Source organism: Stegodyphus dumicola, chromosome 6 (assembly GCF_044657685.1).
Source record: "Stegodyphus dumicola isolate Sdum_Otavi_A_Nest chromosome 6, ASM4465768v1".
NCBI classification, from domain to species: domain Eukaryota; kingdom Metazoa; phylum Arthropoda; class Arachnida; order Araneae; family Eresidae; genus Stegodyphus; species Stegodyphus dumicola.
The window spans coordinates 107,541,605-107,559,213 of record NC_140773.1 but is presented as its reverse complement, the minus strand read 5'-3'; the positions used below and the strand labels follow the sequence as shown (position 1 = coordinate 107,559,213).

Sequence of the window (17,609 nt, the reverse complement as noted above, 5' to 3'; positions counted from 1 at the left end):
AAATTAATTTTCATACCATACAATCTTATGCATACTTAGCAAATAAATATCAGATAATCTAATTAAAACTCAGACATTTGAAAATAATAAAGCCCTGCAGTAAAAAACGTCAAGCTACTTGAAAATTAATAGGAAATGAGACAGCTTTATCCCCTAACCTTTAGCCATTAAATTTAGAGCAATATCTTTTAATCCACCACGCAGTTCAACTCGTATTGATTCTAACAACAGCTGAGGATTCTTTGGATTTTTTAGACGAGCTTTCTCAAGGACTGAACGTGCTTTAATTAATGCTCCAGTTCTTTCCTCTAACTGAGACAACAGCAGCCATAAAGGAATAGAATTTGGACACCTTTTTATCTGTAAAATGTGAAATAACTTTTAACAAAATAACATTAAACAAGTAACTCATGAATTAATAACACATAAATAATAAATCAATAACATATTACTTTTCTTTTTCTCTACATCAACAGGGTTCGTACACATTTCTGCACATGGAAATTAAGTACTTTTAAGGACCATTAATGAAAAAAATTAAGGACCTATCAGCCAATAGAGACTAAAAAATTCAATTCAACCAGCTTACATCTGAATTTCACTTTTGTAATAACATTCTAAGAAAAACATAGATCCGTAAGTAGGATGCATTCTAATTAAACATAACTTTAAAACAAATTTGAGAATTAAATCCACATTATAAAATTTATAAAATAGCATTAAATATTTTACACGTATAATAATTGGATATATTTGAGAGAATATTGGGGACATTTCATTTACATTTTATTAACAGCTTTATGCTGATTTTTTCTTTTATGTCTCATTTTGCCACATACTTATTCAGTCTAGAGGTTTAGTAAATAGCAGGTAAATTTTATGTCAAATTGCATAGGTTAAAATGAGAAATAAAATCATAATCAGCATGATTTGTAACAGAAGATTAGCTGTTGCTAGCTGAGAGAGAGACCTGTTGATCAGAAAAAAACCTGAAAGCCTGTTGTAGGTAAGGTATTTCTCCCGCATTTCTTGGCATGTCTTCATGATGTGGTGGTCTGCACACTTGGCTCGTATTTGAGAGTTCCGCGATTTGATTCCCGGGGAAGGCTTTGCATATTTTTCATCTTTCCTGCTTCCAAAAAATACCAAATGTCCGTACAGAGGCGCCCGAACTAAAAGGGTGGTGGATAATTATTCTCCTCACCCAGGATTTGGCGATTGGGTCCCCTAAAACCCCAGTCGCCTTTTAAAAGGGGGTGTATATAAGGTATTTCTCCTGCCTTCTTGGTGTGGTGGTCTGCACGCTGGGCACATATTCCAGAGGTCCGCGGTTCGATTCTCAGTGAAGGCACTGGTTCATTTTTCATTTGTTCCTGTTTAAAAAAAAATCCTAATGTCTCTGCAAGTGTTGTAGCTTCATATAGAGTTCCTGGGATTGTAACCTGGTTAATCTATTTTAAGGTTCCAATAAGCCCTTAATATAGCAGAGGTGATAAGTTGTTTTGTATTATTTTAAGTCTCCCTAGATGCAAAGAATAAGTTTATAATAAATTTTACATTTTTGTGCATCATCTTGTTGCCACAGTAATGATTAATGAAGAGCAATAACTTGCTTTAATATGCATAGATAACCTTTAAAGATGAGCAGTTAGTTATAAATAATTAAATTAGGTAGTTAAATACCCTCAGTTGTTATAGATTTACATGGCCATTATTAAAATCACTATCTAATACCATTTTACAGTTTAAAATACATGTAATTTATGACACTGATTCTTAAACAGTATTAGGATAATTACGTTAAAAGTTACAAAACAAAATATTTATGCATATTTTTAATTCAAAGTGTTCCTAATCATTTTGGCTAATTTATATCAATTTTCTTCTCTTTAAACATCTTTTCTAACAATTAGAAATCTGTTTCAATATACAAACCAATGTTCTCACTAGTTTCTGCGTGCTTTATCTTCTAACTTGTAGTCTCTCAACAGTGTACCTAACGAGGTTTTATGTGATCTGGTGAAAGTTAAATAATCCAAAACCTCTGATAGACATGAAGCAAATTATTGTTATGTCTAAAGGTAACTACAGCGTAGCATAAAGATTTAAATATACCTCTTATAGGCTCGTTCTTATGTCATGTTGACAAAATAAACTACAGCTTTTGGTGATGCAACAGCCAAATTGAAACTAAAAATGTCGACTAGTATTCAAAGACTACGCAATTTAAATTTAATCTAAGGTGGCTCAGTAACTTTATTGTAGTAACAAATTCAAATATTAGCAATGACAATGCAAAGATGAATAATTACAAATTATCAGATGTAGCAGGAACTAAGGCGACATCCAAGTGGAGAGCAAAAACTTTCTGTCTTACAATCGAAAAATCTCAGTTAAGAAACTATCTGATTTGCATTATGGTGAGGAAATGGAAAGGGAAAGCTATAGTAAACGCTAAAATTCTAAACAACTGGTTAATTTGCATATGTATTCAGTTTCTTTCAATATGTTTCATCTTCACTTCAGAATTTTTGGAATTAAAGAGTTCTGTTATTCTAAAAAACAAATTCATTTAGAATATAAAGGAAAAGCTGCTAATTTTATTTCTTTAGTAATATGAACATTCAGAATAAATATGAAATTATATGTGGTAAGGGCTGGTTTGAGCCGATGAGGCAGAATTTTTAGATTTTAGTGACACACTGAGCAACAAAATCTAGAAGTGGCAAAACTTTTAGAATTTAGGACAGGGACTGAGAGCAGAATTTAGGAGAGCATTAAGCAGCAGAATTTAGGAAGGCACTAGGCAGAAGAATTTAAGAATCACAGAGATTTCATCAGGTGGGAAAGCCCAGTGCCAGCCCTGTGTATGATGCATTGAGACATATAAGGTGAATCTTTTAAATTGTCAGTTTTCAATTTCTTTATTAATAATTTTTTTTTTTTTTTTTTTTTTTTTTTTGTCCAGGTGAAAAGATTCGAAACATTTTTGGTATTTTCGATGCTTGTGTCTAGTGATAAGTTGAGAAAATAAAGAGAAGATAAACAGGTTAAGAAAAAGACTTCTAGCATCAGAGTATGAAATTCATCATAAAATTTCTGTAAAATACATCCATCATGTGTTAATACAATGAAGATATTTTTTATTTTGTCACATTTTAATGGAACCTTCTAGAGTTGTGGGTCTGTAAATCTTGCCTTCAAATCCTTCTAAACTTTCCAAGTTGCAATGTCTAAAATCCTAATGAAAAATTAGCCCTACCAATTCTGTAATAGAAAAAAGGCCAGAAATAGTTTGAAAAAAAAATCAGTGGAAAAAAGTCCAAAATTAATTTTATAGAGAAAACAGATGCATATTCTAATAATTCTGAGATTTCTATTAATTCTGGGAAATGGGAAAACTTTTTACCATGAAAAAATTGAAAGGAAGAAATTTTTAATTAATTACATAGCTATTTTGCTTTTGCTATGAATTGTTTTGTAAACTGTGCTAGCCAAAAGGGAAAGTAATGTCTCTTTCTTCATAATATGACAGCAAAAAAATATAAATGTTGTATTTTAACGTTATTTCCTAAATATAATTTCAATATATTACCATTAATTTAGTTAAATTTATCAATGTTATGTTTTTTAAAAAAAATCGACGAAAAATTCCCAGATCTCCGAATTAAAAATTTTTTGTAGAAAGTGATATTAAAATTGCCGAAATGCTGATAAGTCACCAAATTTCGAGCCATTTTATAAAAGAATTCACATCTACAAAAGCGGAAAGTTGTTTAAAAGCTTTTCATTAGAAAAAAAGTGAAATAATTTTGAAATGCTTATGTTTCACTTCTTGCTCAGAAACTCCAAGTACCCAACCCTTTATATTAGAAATAGGAACAAAATATAATCCATGAACTCATTCAAAAGATAATAATATTTGTCAGTGAATCGCCAAAAATATTTCTCTAAAATGATAATTCACATTCAATACAGCAGTTGTAAAAACATGATTGAAATTTTGGATGATTAAAATTAAGGACCTTCTGACGATTTTGGCTGAAATTAAGGACTTTTAAGGACAAAAAATCGATTTAAAAAAATTTAAGGACTCTTAAGGACCATACGAACCCTGATTAAATATTAAATATATGAACAAACAAAGAATACCAATTAGCTTACTCCTTGATTATAAACATCTCTGGCTTCATGAACACGTCCTTCTTGTTCCAGAATTTGACCTCTCATCATCCACAATTTAGCAAAATCTGGATACTGTTTCAAACCTTCATCAAGCAGAATATTTGCTTTTTTCAAATCTCCCAGTGCCCATTCTAATCGCACAGATTTCATTATGACCTGTATAAAGATGTAATTTTTAATTATATGATGTTTCATTTAATATTCCCAAATATAACAGTTTAGGGAGATTGTAGCAGTAATTTTAATTCAAAATTTGTATGTTGATTGAACATACAAAAGTGCAGACAGAAACTACACCATTTAATTAGCATTATAAAAATAGGCAAGTTTCTGTTCTGTTATTGACAACCATATGTTAATTTTAGTTACGCTTTTTCAATTATAAGAATTATAGAATATGTAAAAGACCTCTAAAGAAGGCCAGAGTTCTAAGAGCATTATCATCTTTTCTGACTGCAGATCAGCATTGCAAGCGATCCAGAAGGGAAAATGTCAACTCAGTCATCAGATCATTGAGCTCACATACAAAATCATTGCTGCCCAAAGATTCTGCATCTTACGATGGATACCGGATCATGTAAATATTTTTGGTAATGAGAAGGCCGATGAGCTTGCAATGGCATCCCGTGATTCTTTTCAGCCATCCAACTGCCTAACCCTTATTGATGCCAATGCAGTTGCCAGCCAAAGACTAATTGGTCAAGTTAAAGAAAACTCCATCCCGGAATTGAACTGTGACAGAGCCATATCGACTATCATAACTAGACTTAGGACAAATCACTTAAAAGGGATGAGAATTTCTGCAGACGGACAGCGTAGTTACTCCAACATTTGTCCTCATTGCCCAGATGACATCCCACTGTCTCGCCATCACATCTTCAGCTGCCCAGCAATCCAGGCCAGACTGTTTGACATCGGCATTGAAGACCCAGTGGACTTACTTTATACTGATAGAGCTGCCAAGGTTGCAAAAGCTGTCTTTGACAGCTTCGAAGCTATATAATTGCACTTTGTCATAGGCACAACATCATCAGGAGAATTAAAAACAGAAACAATCAAAAAATGAACATTTTAAATATGGTTACAAAATGAAATATCCTTTTATGACAGGTTAATATTTTAAATCAAAAGAAATTTTTAAATTATATTTGATAAAAAGAGAGCAAAACTCAGGTTTGCTTTATGTGATTATGGCAATACCTTCAGGGCTATCTGCCTGAGGGAAGGGATACATTTGTGGAGGAATTTCTAAGGGAATTGAACTCGCATACACATTATATATGGGCAAAAGCACAAAAACACCTATGCAGAACACTTGGACCAAACTATTATTGTTCAGCAACTTTACTGCTCAGCCACTAGTGTGCTCAGAGCAACACTCAGAAACATTACTGACAATTTATTTTCACTGGCATAACACCAAAAATAAAATAAATAATCTAATATCACACAAGCACAACAGTGATTTACACTTAACTTATAATCATGATTAGTTCATTATTCATCCATATTAATTTCTGATACAAGACAAAAATACAAAGAAGTGAAACACAAAAAATAAAAGTTATTAAAGAAATTGGGTATATAATTTTCCCTACTATTTAACAATGAAATCTACACAGAATATGCTCAGGTATTTTATTTGTATAAAATAGAAAGGAAAAAAACTGAGCAGAAGTGGGGAAAGATAATATCTACTATAAACATTCATTTTGCCTTTTTCAAAAATAACAATTCCAGAAAGTACAACAAATAAAGCAGAAAAATTAATTAAAACAAAAAATACTTACACGTGCAGTTGGAGCACTTGCTCTAGCTTTAGCAAGCAATCGGCGAGCTCTTTCATATTCATTATTTTCACTTTCAAGCTTGACAGCAGCAAGCCAGATTTCTTCACTGTTAGGATTAGCTTGAAAAGCTAACGATAATATACTACGGGCAGCAGGAACGTCGCCCTACATGAAATAAGAAAGAAAACTGTAAAGCACTTACAAAACTTTTGTTTTTCAATGTAAAAAGAAAAATTAATCACAGTTAATTGATCTTGCTAGAGTAAGGTTAATAATTGATCCTTCAAAATACAATTAATTTTCTAATTAAATCACAAATTCCTTTACTACATTTTAAAATAAAACATTCCTGGAGCTTTTTTAATTTCTTCCATATTTACAATCAAACAATCATAATTTACATACCAATAAAAAGTTTGAATAAACATATGATATCAGTTTATCTCATACACAATAAGCAAGTGAGCTCAGCTTGCATTCCAGTTATGCACCACAGAGGGGGAAAGCAACACAATTTGCATTACAAATTAACGACTGATAGATTTTATGCGTATTTGGGAAGATCTCACAACCACCAAATGATTAAAAAAGTATATCCTACATTTCCCCATTTAACTATCCATAATACATTTTTTACAATATTTTAACTTTGAGTTGTGTTTTGTTCAAAAGATGACATTGTTGTTGCCTTTGTATTCATCATAAAGTTTAATAAACAATTTTGCAAGTGCTACCATTGTTATTCTTTTCATTTTTTATATTCAGAATATGGTATGCAGAAACGTGCAGCAAGTGATAGGATGTATGTTCTTGATGATAATTCTAACATTGAAAGAGATTTTAATTATTTTGGAGATAGCAATAGTGAAACAGATTATTATTTCTCAGACTCATCTCCAGATAGTAATGAATCTGAAAATGGTTCAATAACCACCAAAATGTTTGGCAATGGTGATTAATCATTATTAATCAATATTTATTTTCAGAATTTTTATTTTTATACGATTATACTTAAAATGGATTTTTATGAAAGTCTATTCTTAAGCATGAAATCTATATTTAAAAAAATCTTGCTTACAAAAATGTGCTACATATTTTAAATCTCAAATATATGTTGATTTGAAATATGTAATTACAAATATGCAATTTTGATTAAAAAAATTAGCAATCAAAGGGTTAAAGTGAATTGAGAGCCAGCTAAAAACTCAATGATGATTAGAAACATATGATATTGGGTCATATAAAAAGTCTCTGCACTTTTTTGCGACTAGATGGGTTGATGCCTATATATCCGGCAACACTCACCCGATTGTCTCAAACGAACATGTGCTTAAAAGGTGATATTCAGCTTCCATTGTTTGTGAAGATAGTTTTTTAATTCGCTGCTCGTGTAAAAAGTTAGATGAATTTAAAACTGAGTGAAATGTCTGAAGAACTGCTTTTTTTCTATAAAAAAAGTAAAAATACTGCAAAAATATGCTGAACATTTTTTGAAGTGTACAGTGAGAATGCTGTGAGTAAACGAAGGACCCAATAGTGGTTTGCTTGATTTTATTCTGGAAATTTCTATGTCAAAAATGCACATCGCTCTGGTTGGCCAGTCACTGAAAAAGTCGATAAAATTTTGTAACTGGTGGAGCAAGACCGGCATGCAAGCTGTCAGGAAATAAAGGAGGCACTAAACATGGAAATAAAGGAGGCACTAAACATCAAAAACATGATTATTTGGAATCATTTGAAAAGAGCAGGTACAAAAAAGAAGATTGATGTTAGGGTGCCACATGAATTAATGGAAAGAAATTTGTGTGTGTGTGTGTGTGTGTGTGTGAATATGGCAAAGCCTCGAGGGCTATCTGCCTAAGAGGAGGGATGCTTTCGTGGAGGACTTTCTAAGGGAAACTGGCTCGTATACACGTTACACATGGGGAAAACCACGAAAACGCCCATGCAGCCAGCCCGTCCGCGGGATTCGAACCTCGGACCGAACTACCAGTGTTCAGCGATGGAAAGAAATTTGATTGAACCGAATTACCATCAGTGAAATGCTGCTAAAATTCTACAAAATCGAACCATTTTTGGAGCAAATTATTACAGATGATGAAAAATGGGTGAAATAAAAGAATATCAAATGCAAGTGATCACGGTCAAAGGCCAGTGACACTCCACAAACAACTTCAAAGCCTGGATTGTCACCAAATAAGGTTATATTGAATGTTTGGTGGGATTGAAAAGGAATTGTCCATTATGAGCTGCTGCAACTAGGAGAAACCATAAATTCGGCCCTGTACGGTGCACAACTCAACAGTTTGAACGAAGCAATCCAGAAAGAGTGACCAGAGTTAGCCACCAGAAAGGGAGTTGTGTTCCATCATGACATTGCGTGGCCACGCACATCTTTAATGACTCGGAACAAATTGATGGAGCATGGTTAGGAAGTTTTGATGCATGCACCATATAGCCCGGACCTTGCTCTGTTTGACTACCATTTGTTTCGGACTCTACAAAACTCTCTTGATGGTAAAAAATTGGCCAAGCGATGCGCCGCTGAAAATCACTTGGCCAAGTTTTTCAACGATAAACCACAGAAGTTCTACACCGATGGAATCATGAAGCTACCTGAAAAGTGGCAAAAGGTCATAGATAATACTGGTCAATATGCACTTGATTAAAACTGATTTTCAATAAACAAAATTTTTGTTCAAAAACGTACCAAAAAAGTGTGGAGGCTTTTTATATGACCCAATATTTATAAATGAATCAAATTAATGATGTTTTGTTGTATGCTATTTTAAAACGTTTTAAAAATTTAATTACTCTTTCGACATCAAAATAATTACAGCTCCTTTCTATCATTCAAAAAATATGAATTTGAAGAAATAATTTGTATATGCTACATGTGGCAGACATAACAGTTCAAGCATTTAAAATAACAAATGTGTAAGGCCACAATTACTTACAGCAAGCCACTTTGATTTTGCACCCATCAGCCATAATACTTCAGCTTTAGGACAATGTGCAACAGCTCGTTGCAACACTGCTTCAAGAGATTCTCTAAAAATTAAAATAAATTTATTAACTTTTGATACAGAATGAACAAAGGAAACTATCTTAAAATATACATAGAAATTTTTATATACATTCACTTACATGAGGAAAACAGGCATAAAATTAATAATAATAATAAAGATCTTCCTGTGCAGCTCACAAAAAGTTATATAAAAACTTTAGAATATTATTTATTTTGGATTTGGTGTATTTTCATAGTGTTTATATATTGTTTTCATTTAATTATTTGCTTATTTGGCATGTACTCGTATTATGCAAAAATTTTACAGTACAATTTTGTTTCACTCAATTTGTGCTACTTGTTGTGTTTGTGTCTGTTTTGCATAATATGTTATAGATTTTGTAATTCTGAATTGAGAAATGTTTCAGGTTTTTAGAAAACATATTTTTGAAGCCCCAGAAGTGATTTTCTCAGAAGTTTCCAGATTTGTTGATCAAGCCCATAAATATGACTAAGTATGAAGTCCTCAGTTAATTAGATTGATAATTTAGTTAAGGAATTACACAATTGTACTTGAGCTTTGCTATATACTTGAGCCTTATCTCTATTTTCTTTTTGAGCTATTCATAGCTACTAATCTTGTATAAACTGCTATTTATTTCAATAAAGTATAAATTTCTTCCCTTTAGTCTTAAAAAGCTCTGTATGTCCCCATAGCTTGAAATATGTTGCAAAATACAATACAAAATAAATGAATACATGTGTGGTGAATCGACAGAAACAAACATAGAAACAAAAATTATCATATATACTTAGCCATTAGGAAAAATAGTTTACACACACAATTTAGCGAGCAGTAAGGAAAACTACAGCTTAACTAAAATTTATAAATTGATACTTGATTCATTCCTCCATATTTTCACTATGATATGTCATCTTTTGGAATCTGGTAAGAACTAGAGTTAGTCTTTCTTTGCTCGTGTTTCCATTTCTATTGGGAAGTGTAATTTTGTCATTTATATTTGTCATTTATATTTATATTTGTGGTAAGCTTATTTTTCAAAGTTTCTACAGCTGTTTCACCCTGAGATTTTGTTATATCACATTTTAAGCTTTTTCATTATAATTTAACATCAAACATCAGTTTCTACAACTGATTTTACCCCTTAGAATATACATAGAAATTTTTATATACATTCACTTACATGAGGAAAACAGGCATAAAATTAATAATAATAATAAAGATCTTCCTGTGCAGCTCACAAAAAGTTATATAAAAACTTTAGAATATTGTTTATTTTGGATTTGGTGTATTTTCATAGTGTTTACATATTGTTTTCATTTAATTATTTGCTTATTTGGCATGTATTATGCAAAAATTTTACAGTACAATTTTGTTTCACTCAATTTGTGCTACTTGTTGTGTTTGTGTCTGTTTTGCATAATATGTTATAGATCTTGTAATTCTGAATTGAGAAATGTTTTAGGTTTTTAGAAAACATATTTTTGAAGCCCCAGAAGTGATTTTCTCAGAAGTTTCCAGATTTGTTGATCCAGCCCATAAATATGACTAAGTATGAAGTCCTCAGTTAGTTAGATTGATAATTTAGTTAAGGAATTACACAATTGTACTTGAGCTTTGCTATGTGAATGATTTTGTTAATTTGTGATATTTCTTGAATTAAAAAAAAAAATAGCCTTATCTTTATTTTCTTTTTGAGCTATTCATAGCTATTAATCTTGTATAAACTGCTATTTATTTCAATAAAGTATAAATTTCTTCCCTTTAGTCTTAAAAAGCTCTGTATGTCCCCATAGCTTGAAATATGTTGCAAAATACAATACAAAATAAATGAATACATGTGTGGTGAATCGACAGAAACAAACATAGAAACAAAAATTATCATATATACTTAGCCATTAGGAAAAATAGATTACACACACAATTTAGAGAGCAGTAAGGAAAACTACACCTTAACTAAAATTTATAAATTGATACTTGATTCATTCCTCCATATTTTCACTGTGATATGTCATCGTTTGGAATCTGGTAAGAACTAGAGTTAGTCTTTCTTTGCTCATGTTTCCATTTCTATTGGGAAGTGTAATTTTGTCATTTATATTTTGGTGGTAAGCTTATTTTTCAAAGTTTCTACAGCTGTTTCACCCTGAGATTTTGTTATATCACATTTTAAGCTTTTTCATAATAATTTAACATCAAACATCAGTTTCTACAACTGATTTTACCCCTTAGAATACCTCGTGCCATTTTGCTCTATTTTGCAGAAGCCACTACTCTCAAACTCCATTATTCTTTCCATGTTTCAACATCTTCAAAAGTATTACTGTCTTAAATATCTTGGAGTTTTAAATGTTAAGTAATAGTTACGATTTTTTTTTTTTTTTTTGAACTGTTCCAATTACAGAATCTTTGCTTTAATTGTAAGTGATATCATTGCGTTTATACAATGCAATTAATTTCCCAAATTTTCATCCATATTTTTAACTTCATTTTAGGCTTTCTCTAAATTATAATTAATTGTAATATGGAAAATGACATATTTTTCTTGCTGGTCACATTATGGCAGATTATATTTTAATAAATGTTTTAATTTAAATTGATTTTACTTTAGTATTAGTCGAATGCTTTTTTTTTTTTTTTCCAATTTATTAGCAATTAATCCAAATATAATCTAACTATCCTGTTGCACTCTTAGCTGTTCTTTGGGGAAGAAACAAAAAAAAGAAGTATCAACCTAATTAATATATTTTGCTTATGCTGTAATGTTGGCATTTAAGGCCAGGATTATAGAAGTTTGTGCTTTAGGATGTTTGCTTTCTTTGTGTTAGGTAACCACCACTGAGTAGACTAAAATTTAACCTTGTTCTTGATATACATACATTTTTTTGTCCAAATAAAATTAAAAGTGTCTATGCATTATTTAGAAAATTATGCCCAAACTAAAATATTAAAGAAACCATTTTCACTCAATAGATAATCATCTTTAAAAAAAAAAATGTTTGGTGAAAATTTTTTTCCTCATAAATATTTTTTTTAAAGTTTCACTTTAATAAAAATCTCATTATACTTGATACTTTTTTAATACATAGCAAATTATTATGCATTATTAATAATGAATTAAATTGAAAAGTAAAATTTTATCCAAAAATATTAATCATGAATTTGCTATTATGAATAATAATGATATTTATCTCAGATCACGAAATTTGTCAAGAGAACTAAACTAAAAAAAAAAAAAAAAACTGCACAGCAAACATGAATGATTTATCAGCACCAAAAATGCATCCAATGTACACAGTTACATTGCAGATAGTTTACATTATGCATGATCCTTATACCACAGTTCCACAAATCTACTAACATGATTAAAAAAATAAATAAAAATCTTGTAAGCTTAAACCTTCAGATTACAGTCTAAATACATAAAAAAAATTACCATTAAAAGTTTTAAAAAAATGTCGTACAAAATTTTAAAAAAAAAAAAAAAAAAATCAATTTTGAAAGCTCTAGCTGTTTTTTCATTTCATTTTGAACATGAAATTGTATACATAAAAAAATATAAAAAATTAAAAATGTATATTTCTGCTTGGGCAAAATAAAAACGGAGCTACTAAGTTATAAGCTTAAAAAAAAAAAAGGGGGGAAGAGAGAGAGGAAGAAGGAGAAGAAAATTCATCACAATTAAAATTGATTTTATTCTGGATGCAGACAGTATTTCTCCAGCCTTCCTAGCGTGACTTCGTAGTGCAGTGGTTTGCACACTGGGCCCGTATTCCAGGGGTACGTGGTTCGATTCACGGCGAAGGCGTTTGCTAATTTTTCATATTGCCTGCTTCCAAGAAATACCTTAATGTCTATACAGTGGTGCCTGAACTAAAAAGTGTGGTGGATGATGATTCTCCCCAGCCAGGATTTTGCGACTGGGTCCCCTAAAAGCCCAGTCGCCCTTTAAAAGGGGGAATATATAAGGTTATTTCTTCTGCCTTCTCTCTTCGAGGTGTAGTGGTCAGCACACTCAGCAAATAATTGAAAAGTCCGTGGTTCGATTATCGGCGAAGGTGTTGCTAATTTTTCATCTCCTCTGCTTCCAAAAAATACCTAATGCTTCTACAGCTATTTAAAGCAATATATGCAAGTCATCCTAAGTTGAAATGCCAGTTATACATCTTTCTCATTTACATATCTTTTCTGAACGGAACATTGAAAGGTGTGTTAACTGTGCTTTACTGTATTTTCTCTTTTAATATATTCAGTTTTCAGATGCATCGTAGTCTGGGACATAAAGTAGTCTTCCAAAAGAAATGAAATTCAAATAAATAAAATGAAATCCTTGAAAATTTATATTAATAAATATATTTAAAATGCTCAATTTGAATGAATAAATAGAAAATTTTAAAACAATTATCTGAAGTGACAAAAACAATTAAAAGTCTAAAAATTTAAAAATTACCTAAAATAATAACTATGACCAAAAAAATACACTCTTAGACAAAAAAAAAAAAAAAAAAAAAAAAAAAAAGACGACGCACCGAGAAGATATAAAGCAAACTGAACACAAATTGATATGCATACAGGTTTTGATGGAAAATACAAAATTTTACATTTTGGCTGCCAATGAATGAACGGTTGTCGCTACAGTGCATCTGATCTGCGCAAATGGCAGGATATTTAAGAGGAGAAATTACGATTTCAGGTCATCATAAATTCGTCACGATTTTCACGTCACGCCACCCTGGCCTAACATTTCAGCAAGATAATGCCCGCTCCCACACTGCACATGTTTCTACTGCTTGCCTTAGTGCTTGCCGAACATTACTTTGGCCAGCAAGGTCGCCCGATCTCTCTAACATTGAGCACATTTGGAGCATTATGGGCAGGGCCCTCCAACCAGCTCGGGATGTTGACAATCTAACGCGCCAATTGGACAGAGTTTGGCACGATATTCCTCATCTGCAACCTCTATCAATCGATGCCAAGACAAATAACTGCTTGCATAAGGGCCAGAGGTGGGCAAACGCATTACTGACATTTTCACTTTGTGAAGCTCTATCACTTCAATAAATCATCCAATTTTTCTCAAACTGTAATAATTTGTTCTTCTGTACATATACCACTTCTACCGATTTTCGTCCCATTCAGATAACTTCTTCTTGGTGCTTTTTTTTTTTTTTTTTTTTGTCTGAGTGTGTAAAGAAAACTATTTGAAAAAAATAAATGATGCACCTTTTATTTAAACTTCGCAGTTCGAGTGTGTAAATAGAAATTTTTAAAACAGTTATTCGAAAGAAACCATGCAACTTAAACAATTAAAACGAAATTCGAAAAAGGAAAAATTACTTAAAATAATAAAAGTTATAATTAACAATATAATATAAAGAACATTATTTGAAAAAAGGAATGATTGTAACTTTTTTTTCTGCTCACGGGAAAGGAAAATAGGTTGCCATATAATAAGAAGTTTGCTAAGTGAACTATTCTTGGTGCAAACTGAAAAAAAAGACGGCAACATAAATTTGTGAATTTCTCTGCAAATTTCTCACCAAATTTAATAAAATTTAATATTTAGGCATAATTTGAGTCGTAAAATCGAAATATGGGAAAAATTGGTATGCTATTTCAGAAAAAGTCCGATTTCATGTAAAAATAACTATGTTGGAATAGAGCTATATATAAGTCTAATATATATCCTAAGTCGCGCTTTCGAGACAAGAAGAACGCAATTAGAATTTCGTCAATCAGCCCAGTAGAACAGGAAATACAGAACTGTCCCCCCCCCTTTTTTTTTTGCGCAGTGTACATAATAAATAAATAAACAAATAAATAAAAGGCTAACACATGTATTTTAATGCTCTAGCTTCTTCAAATACAAATTGTACTTTTTTAAATTATAGTAGAATCCTCAAACTAATAAAAATTAATGATATAAAAATTTCAAAATATTCAATCAATTTTTTAAACTTTGGAAAACTTACATAATTTGTAATAACTTACCTTGTTCCATGATTTTTTTCAAAATATGCAGCTCTTAACCATATACTCTTTTTGCTCGGAAACATGGACAAAGCATGGGCATAAATTGCTCTGGCACATTCATAAGCACCTTGTGTGGCACACTAAAAATAAATTAGAAAAAAGGGAACAAAATTATTTTGAATGATTTAACTCTTTTGTATCAAAAGAGGCCACAGTCTACTTCCCTCAAACATCTGAAATGCCACCGTATATGAATGATTTAACTCTTTTGCAGGGAGGGGCAAAAATATGTTCCCCTTTGGCAAGCAGAATGCTACAACATTAACAATAAGCTACTTAAGGGAAGTGATTACTTTTCTCTACGAGATCTTTGTGCAGTTTCCCCTTAGGATAGTATTGCAAGTGCTAAACTGCAAGATCAATAGCTAAACATTAACTGCAATATCAATAGCTAAACATTAACTGCAAGATCAATAGCTAAACATTAACTGCAAGATCAATAGCTAAATGTTAACTGCAAGATCAATAGCTAAATGGAGAAGAAACAAAGGGGGAGAAATTTGCTTAAAAAAATGACTAGCATGTTATTAACAACTCACAAAACCAACAAGCCTGTTACTAACATGATAGGGAGGGAAAGCACCAGGTAGAAAATTGATGTAGGTGACCTGTCAATGTCTGAATGCACGGGCATTACAAGCAACTTTATTGTGAAAGAGTTAATAACATATGAGAAGAACAGTAATACTTTCCCTTTTCTTCCACATCAGTTAATTCACATACTGTCATAAAATGCATATTAAAAAAATACAAATTTTTCTTTGTTGCAGTGATAAGAAAACAATTCAAAAATATAAATAACCTATTAATTCCAATTCTTCAAAATTTTATAAAATAGAGAATTTTAAATTCCTGCCATTTTAATAAGTTATGACACAGATGCTGCAAATATTTTTTGTTTAATTATGAATTTTGTAAGTTAATATCTCGTGTTACTACATCAGATATACACACTTAAAGCAAAATACATATATGCCTTACTATTTTGCTTAATGTCTGTGATTCAGGTACCACTGAAAAATACATTACAATAAAAAACTAATTTTCATCTTGAAATTACAAATACACCACAGAAATAATAGTACTATAGATATTTCTTAACTTCAGAAGAAAAAGATACATTTCTCTGCTTGAAAAGGAGCTACCATACATTTCTCCAGATAAGACAAGTTATAAATTTTTGTCAAAGTTTCATAGTTTTAGCATATCACTGTCTATAAGATGACCCACAAACTATTCATGGCCTATGAATTTAGTTCAGATCAGTGATCATCAACTGGAACAAATTTTATTTTCTTGCATCTAGGAGCACTGCCTGCAGAAGTACATGCTAAATCACAAACTCCTGTGTATCTTTAACAAGTTACATTGTAGATTGTGTCATGTGTTCAAACAATTTGTATTATAAGTGTAATCAGTTCTGTCTTTATGTTGGTTTTATGACCTAACCATAAAACCAACATAAAGACAGAAATATGAAGCAAGCTTCAAGTTAAAAGTCATTAAACAGGCTAAAAAGTCCAACAACTGTGCTGCAGCGAGGGCTTTTGATATAAAAGAGAAGATGGTAAGAAATTGGAGAATGAATGAAGACACTATTAAAGAAATGTCTAAGAAAAAATGCTCTATGAGGAAAGGAATATTACTCAGCAGATTTACAAAATAACTTTGCAGAATGGGTACAAAGGCAGAATTGCTATGTTGTTACAAGAAATATGACTAAGGCTTATGCATTGAAGTGGGCATGGGCCCATCCAAAATAAGGAAAAAAATTTAAAGCAACAGTAGGTTGGTGCAATTGTTTCATCAACAGAAAAAAATCTGGTTATATGACAGTAAATAAGAATTACACAGAAATTACCATGAGATCTTGACCATAAAGTCAAGAGTTTTCAAAAATTTGTTACTGGTATGAGGCAAAAACACAACTTTCCATTATCAAATATTACAGTACAAATAGAAGGACAGGATAGGGTAAAACACCAATGAACTTCAACTTGATAAACTAGAGAACTGTGAAAATAAAAGGCAAAAAAACTGTTCAAGTCAGAAGTACGAGCCAGAAGAAACCAGTTTTACAGTACTAATAATAAGCATAGTTAATGGAACATAATTAAAAACCATGGTCATTTTCAAGAGGAAAACTATTCCTAAAATAAAATCCACCCCCAGGCATTTTCATGAAAACTGTGGATGGAAAATGCATGGTTGAGGCAACCAGGTGCTCTATGAAATCAACACAGTTTGTAGGTGTGGGATGTATTTTGTTCTCATGCAAATGAAAGCACTAAAAATTGTTTAGCACGGAACAATGCTAAGATTACTTACACCAAGTGGTTTAGCTTCCTTGCTACAAACTTTAGCTACCTCTCTGAATAAACAATTCAAAGATCACATGCATGAGCAATGGAATAACTGGATGATGAATGGTGAAAAATTGTACAGAAAAGGTGAAACTATGCAGCCTGCATCACTAGATATGCTGTGTGATTTTCTGATCAAATGATGGAAAGATGTAAAAGTGGAAACAGTGACCAAATCCTTCAAAAAATGTGTAATTTCTAACGCTATG

The 17,609-nt window shown here is 31.4% G+C and overlaps 1 protein-coding gene across 2 annotated transcripts in view; it reads right to left on the bottom strand.

Annotated features, from left to right (window-relative positions):
• The window catches only part of Prp6 (pre-mRNA processing factor 6), a 131,801-nt gene that overhangs the window by 15,960 nt on the left and 98,232 nt on the right, over positions 1–17,609 (bottom strand). For both annotated transcript variants that reach the window (XM_085818787.1, XM_085818786.1), the window contains exons 15-19: positions 14,996–15,117; positions 8,933–9,026; positions 5,976–6,140; positions 4,165–4,341; positions 159–360 (exon numbers count right to left, since the gene is read on the bottom strand). In XM_085818787.1, the coding sequence (XP_085674913.1) occupies positions 159–360; positions 4,165–4,341; positions 5,976–6,140; positions 8,933–9,026; positions 14,996–15,117 (760 nt within the window). The remainder of the gene's footprint in view (positions 1–158; positions 361–4,164; positions 4,342–5,975; positions 6,141–8,932; positions 9,027–14,995; positions 15,118–17,609) is intronic.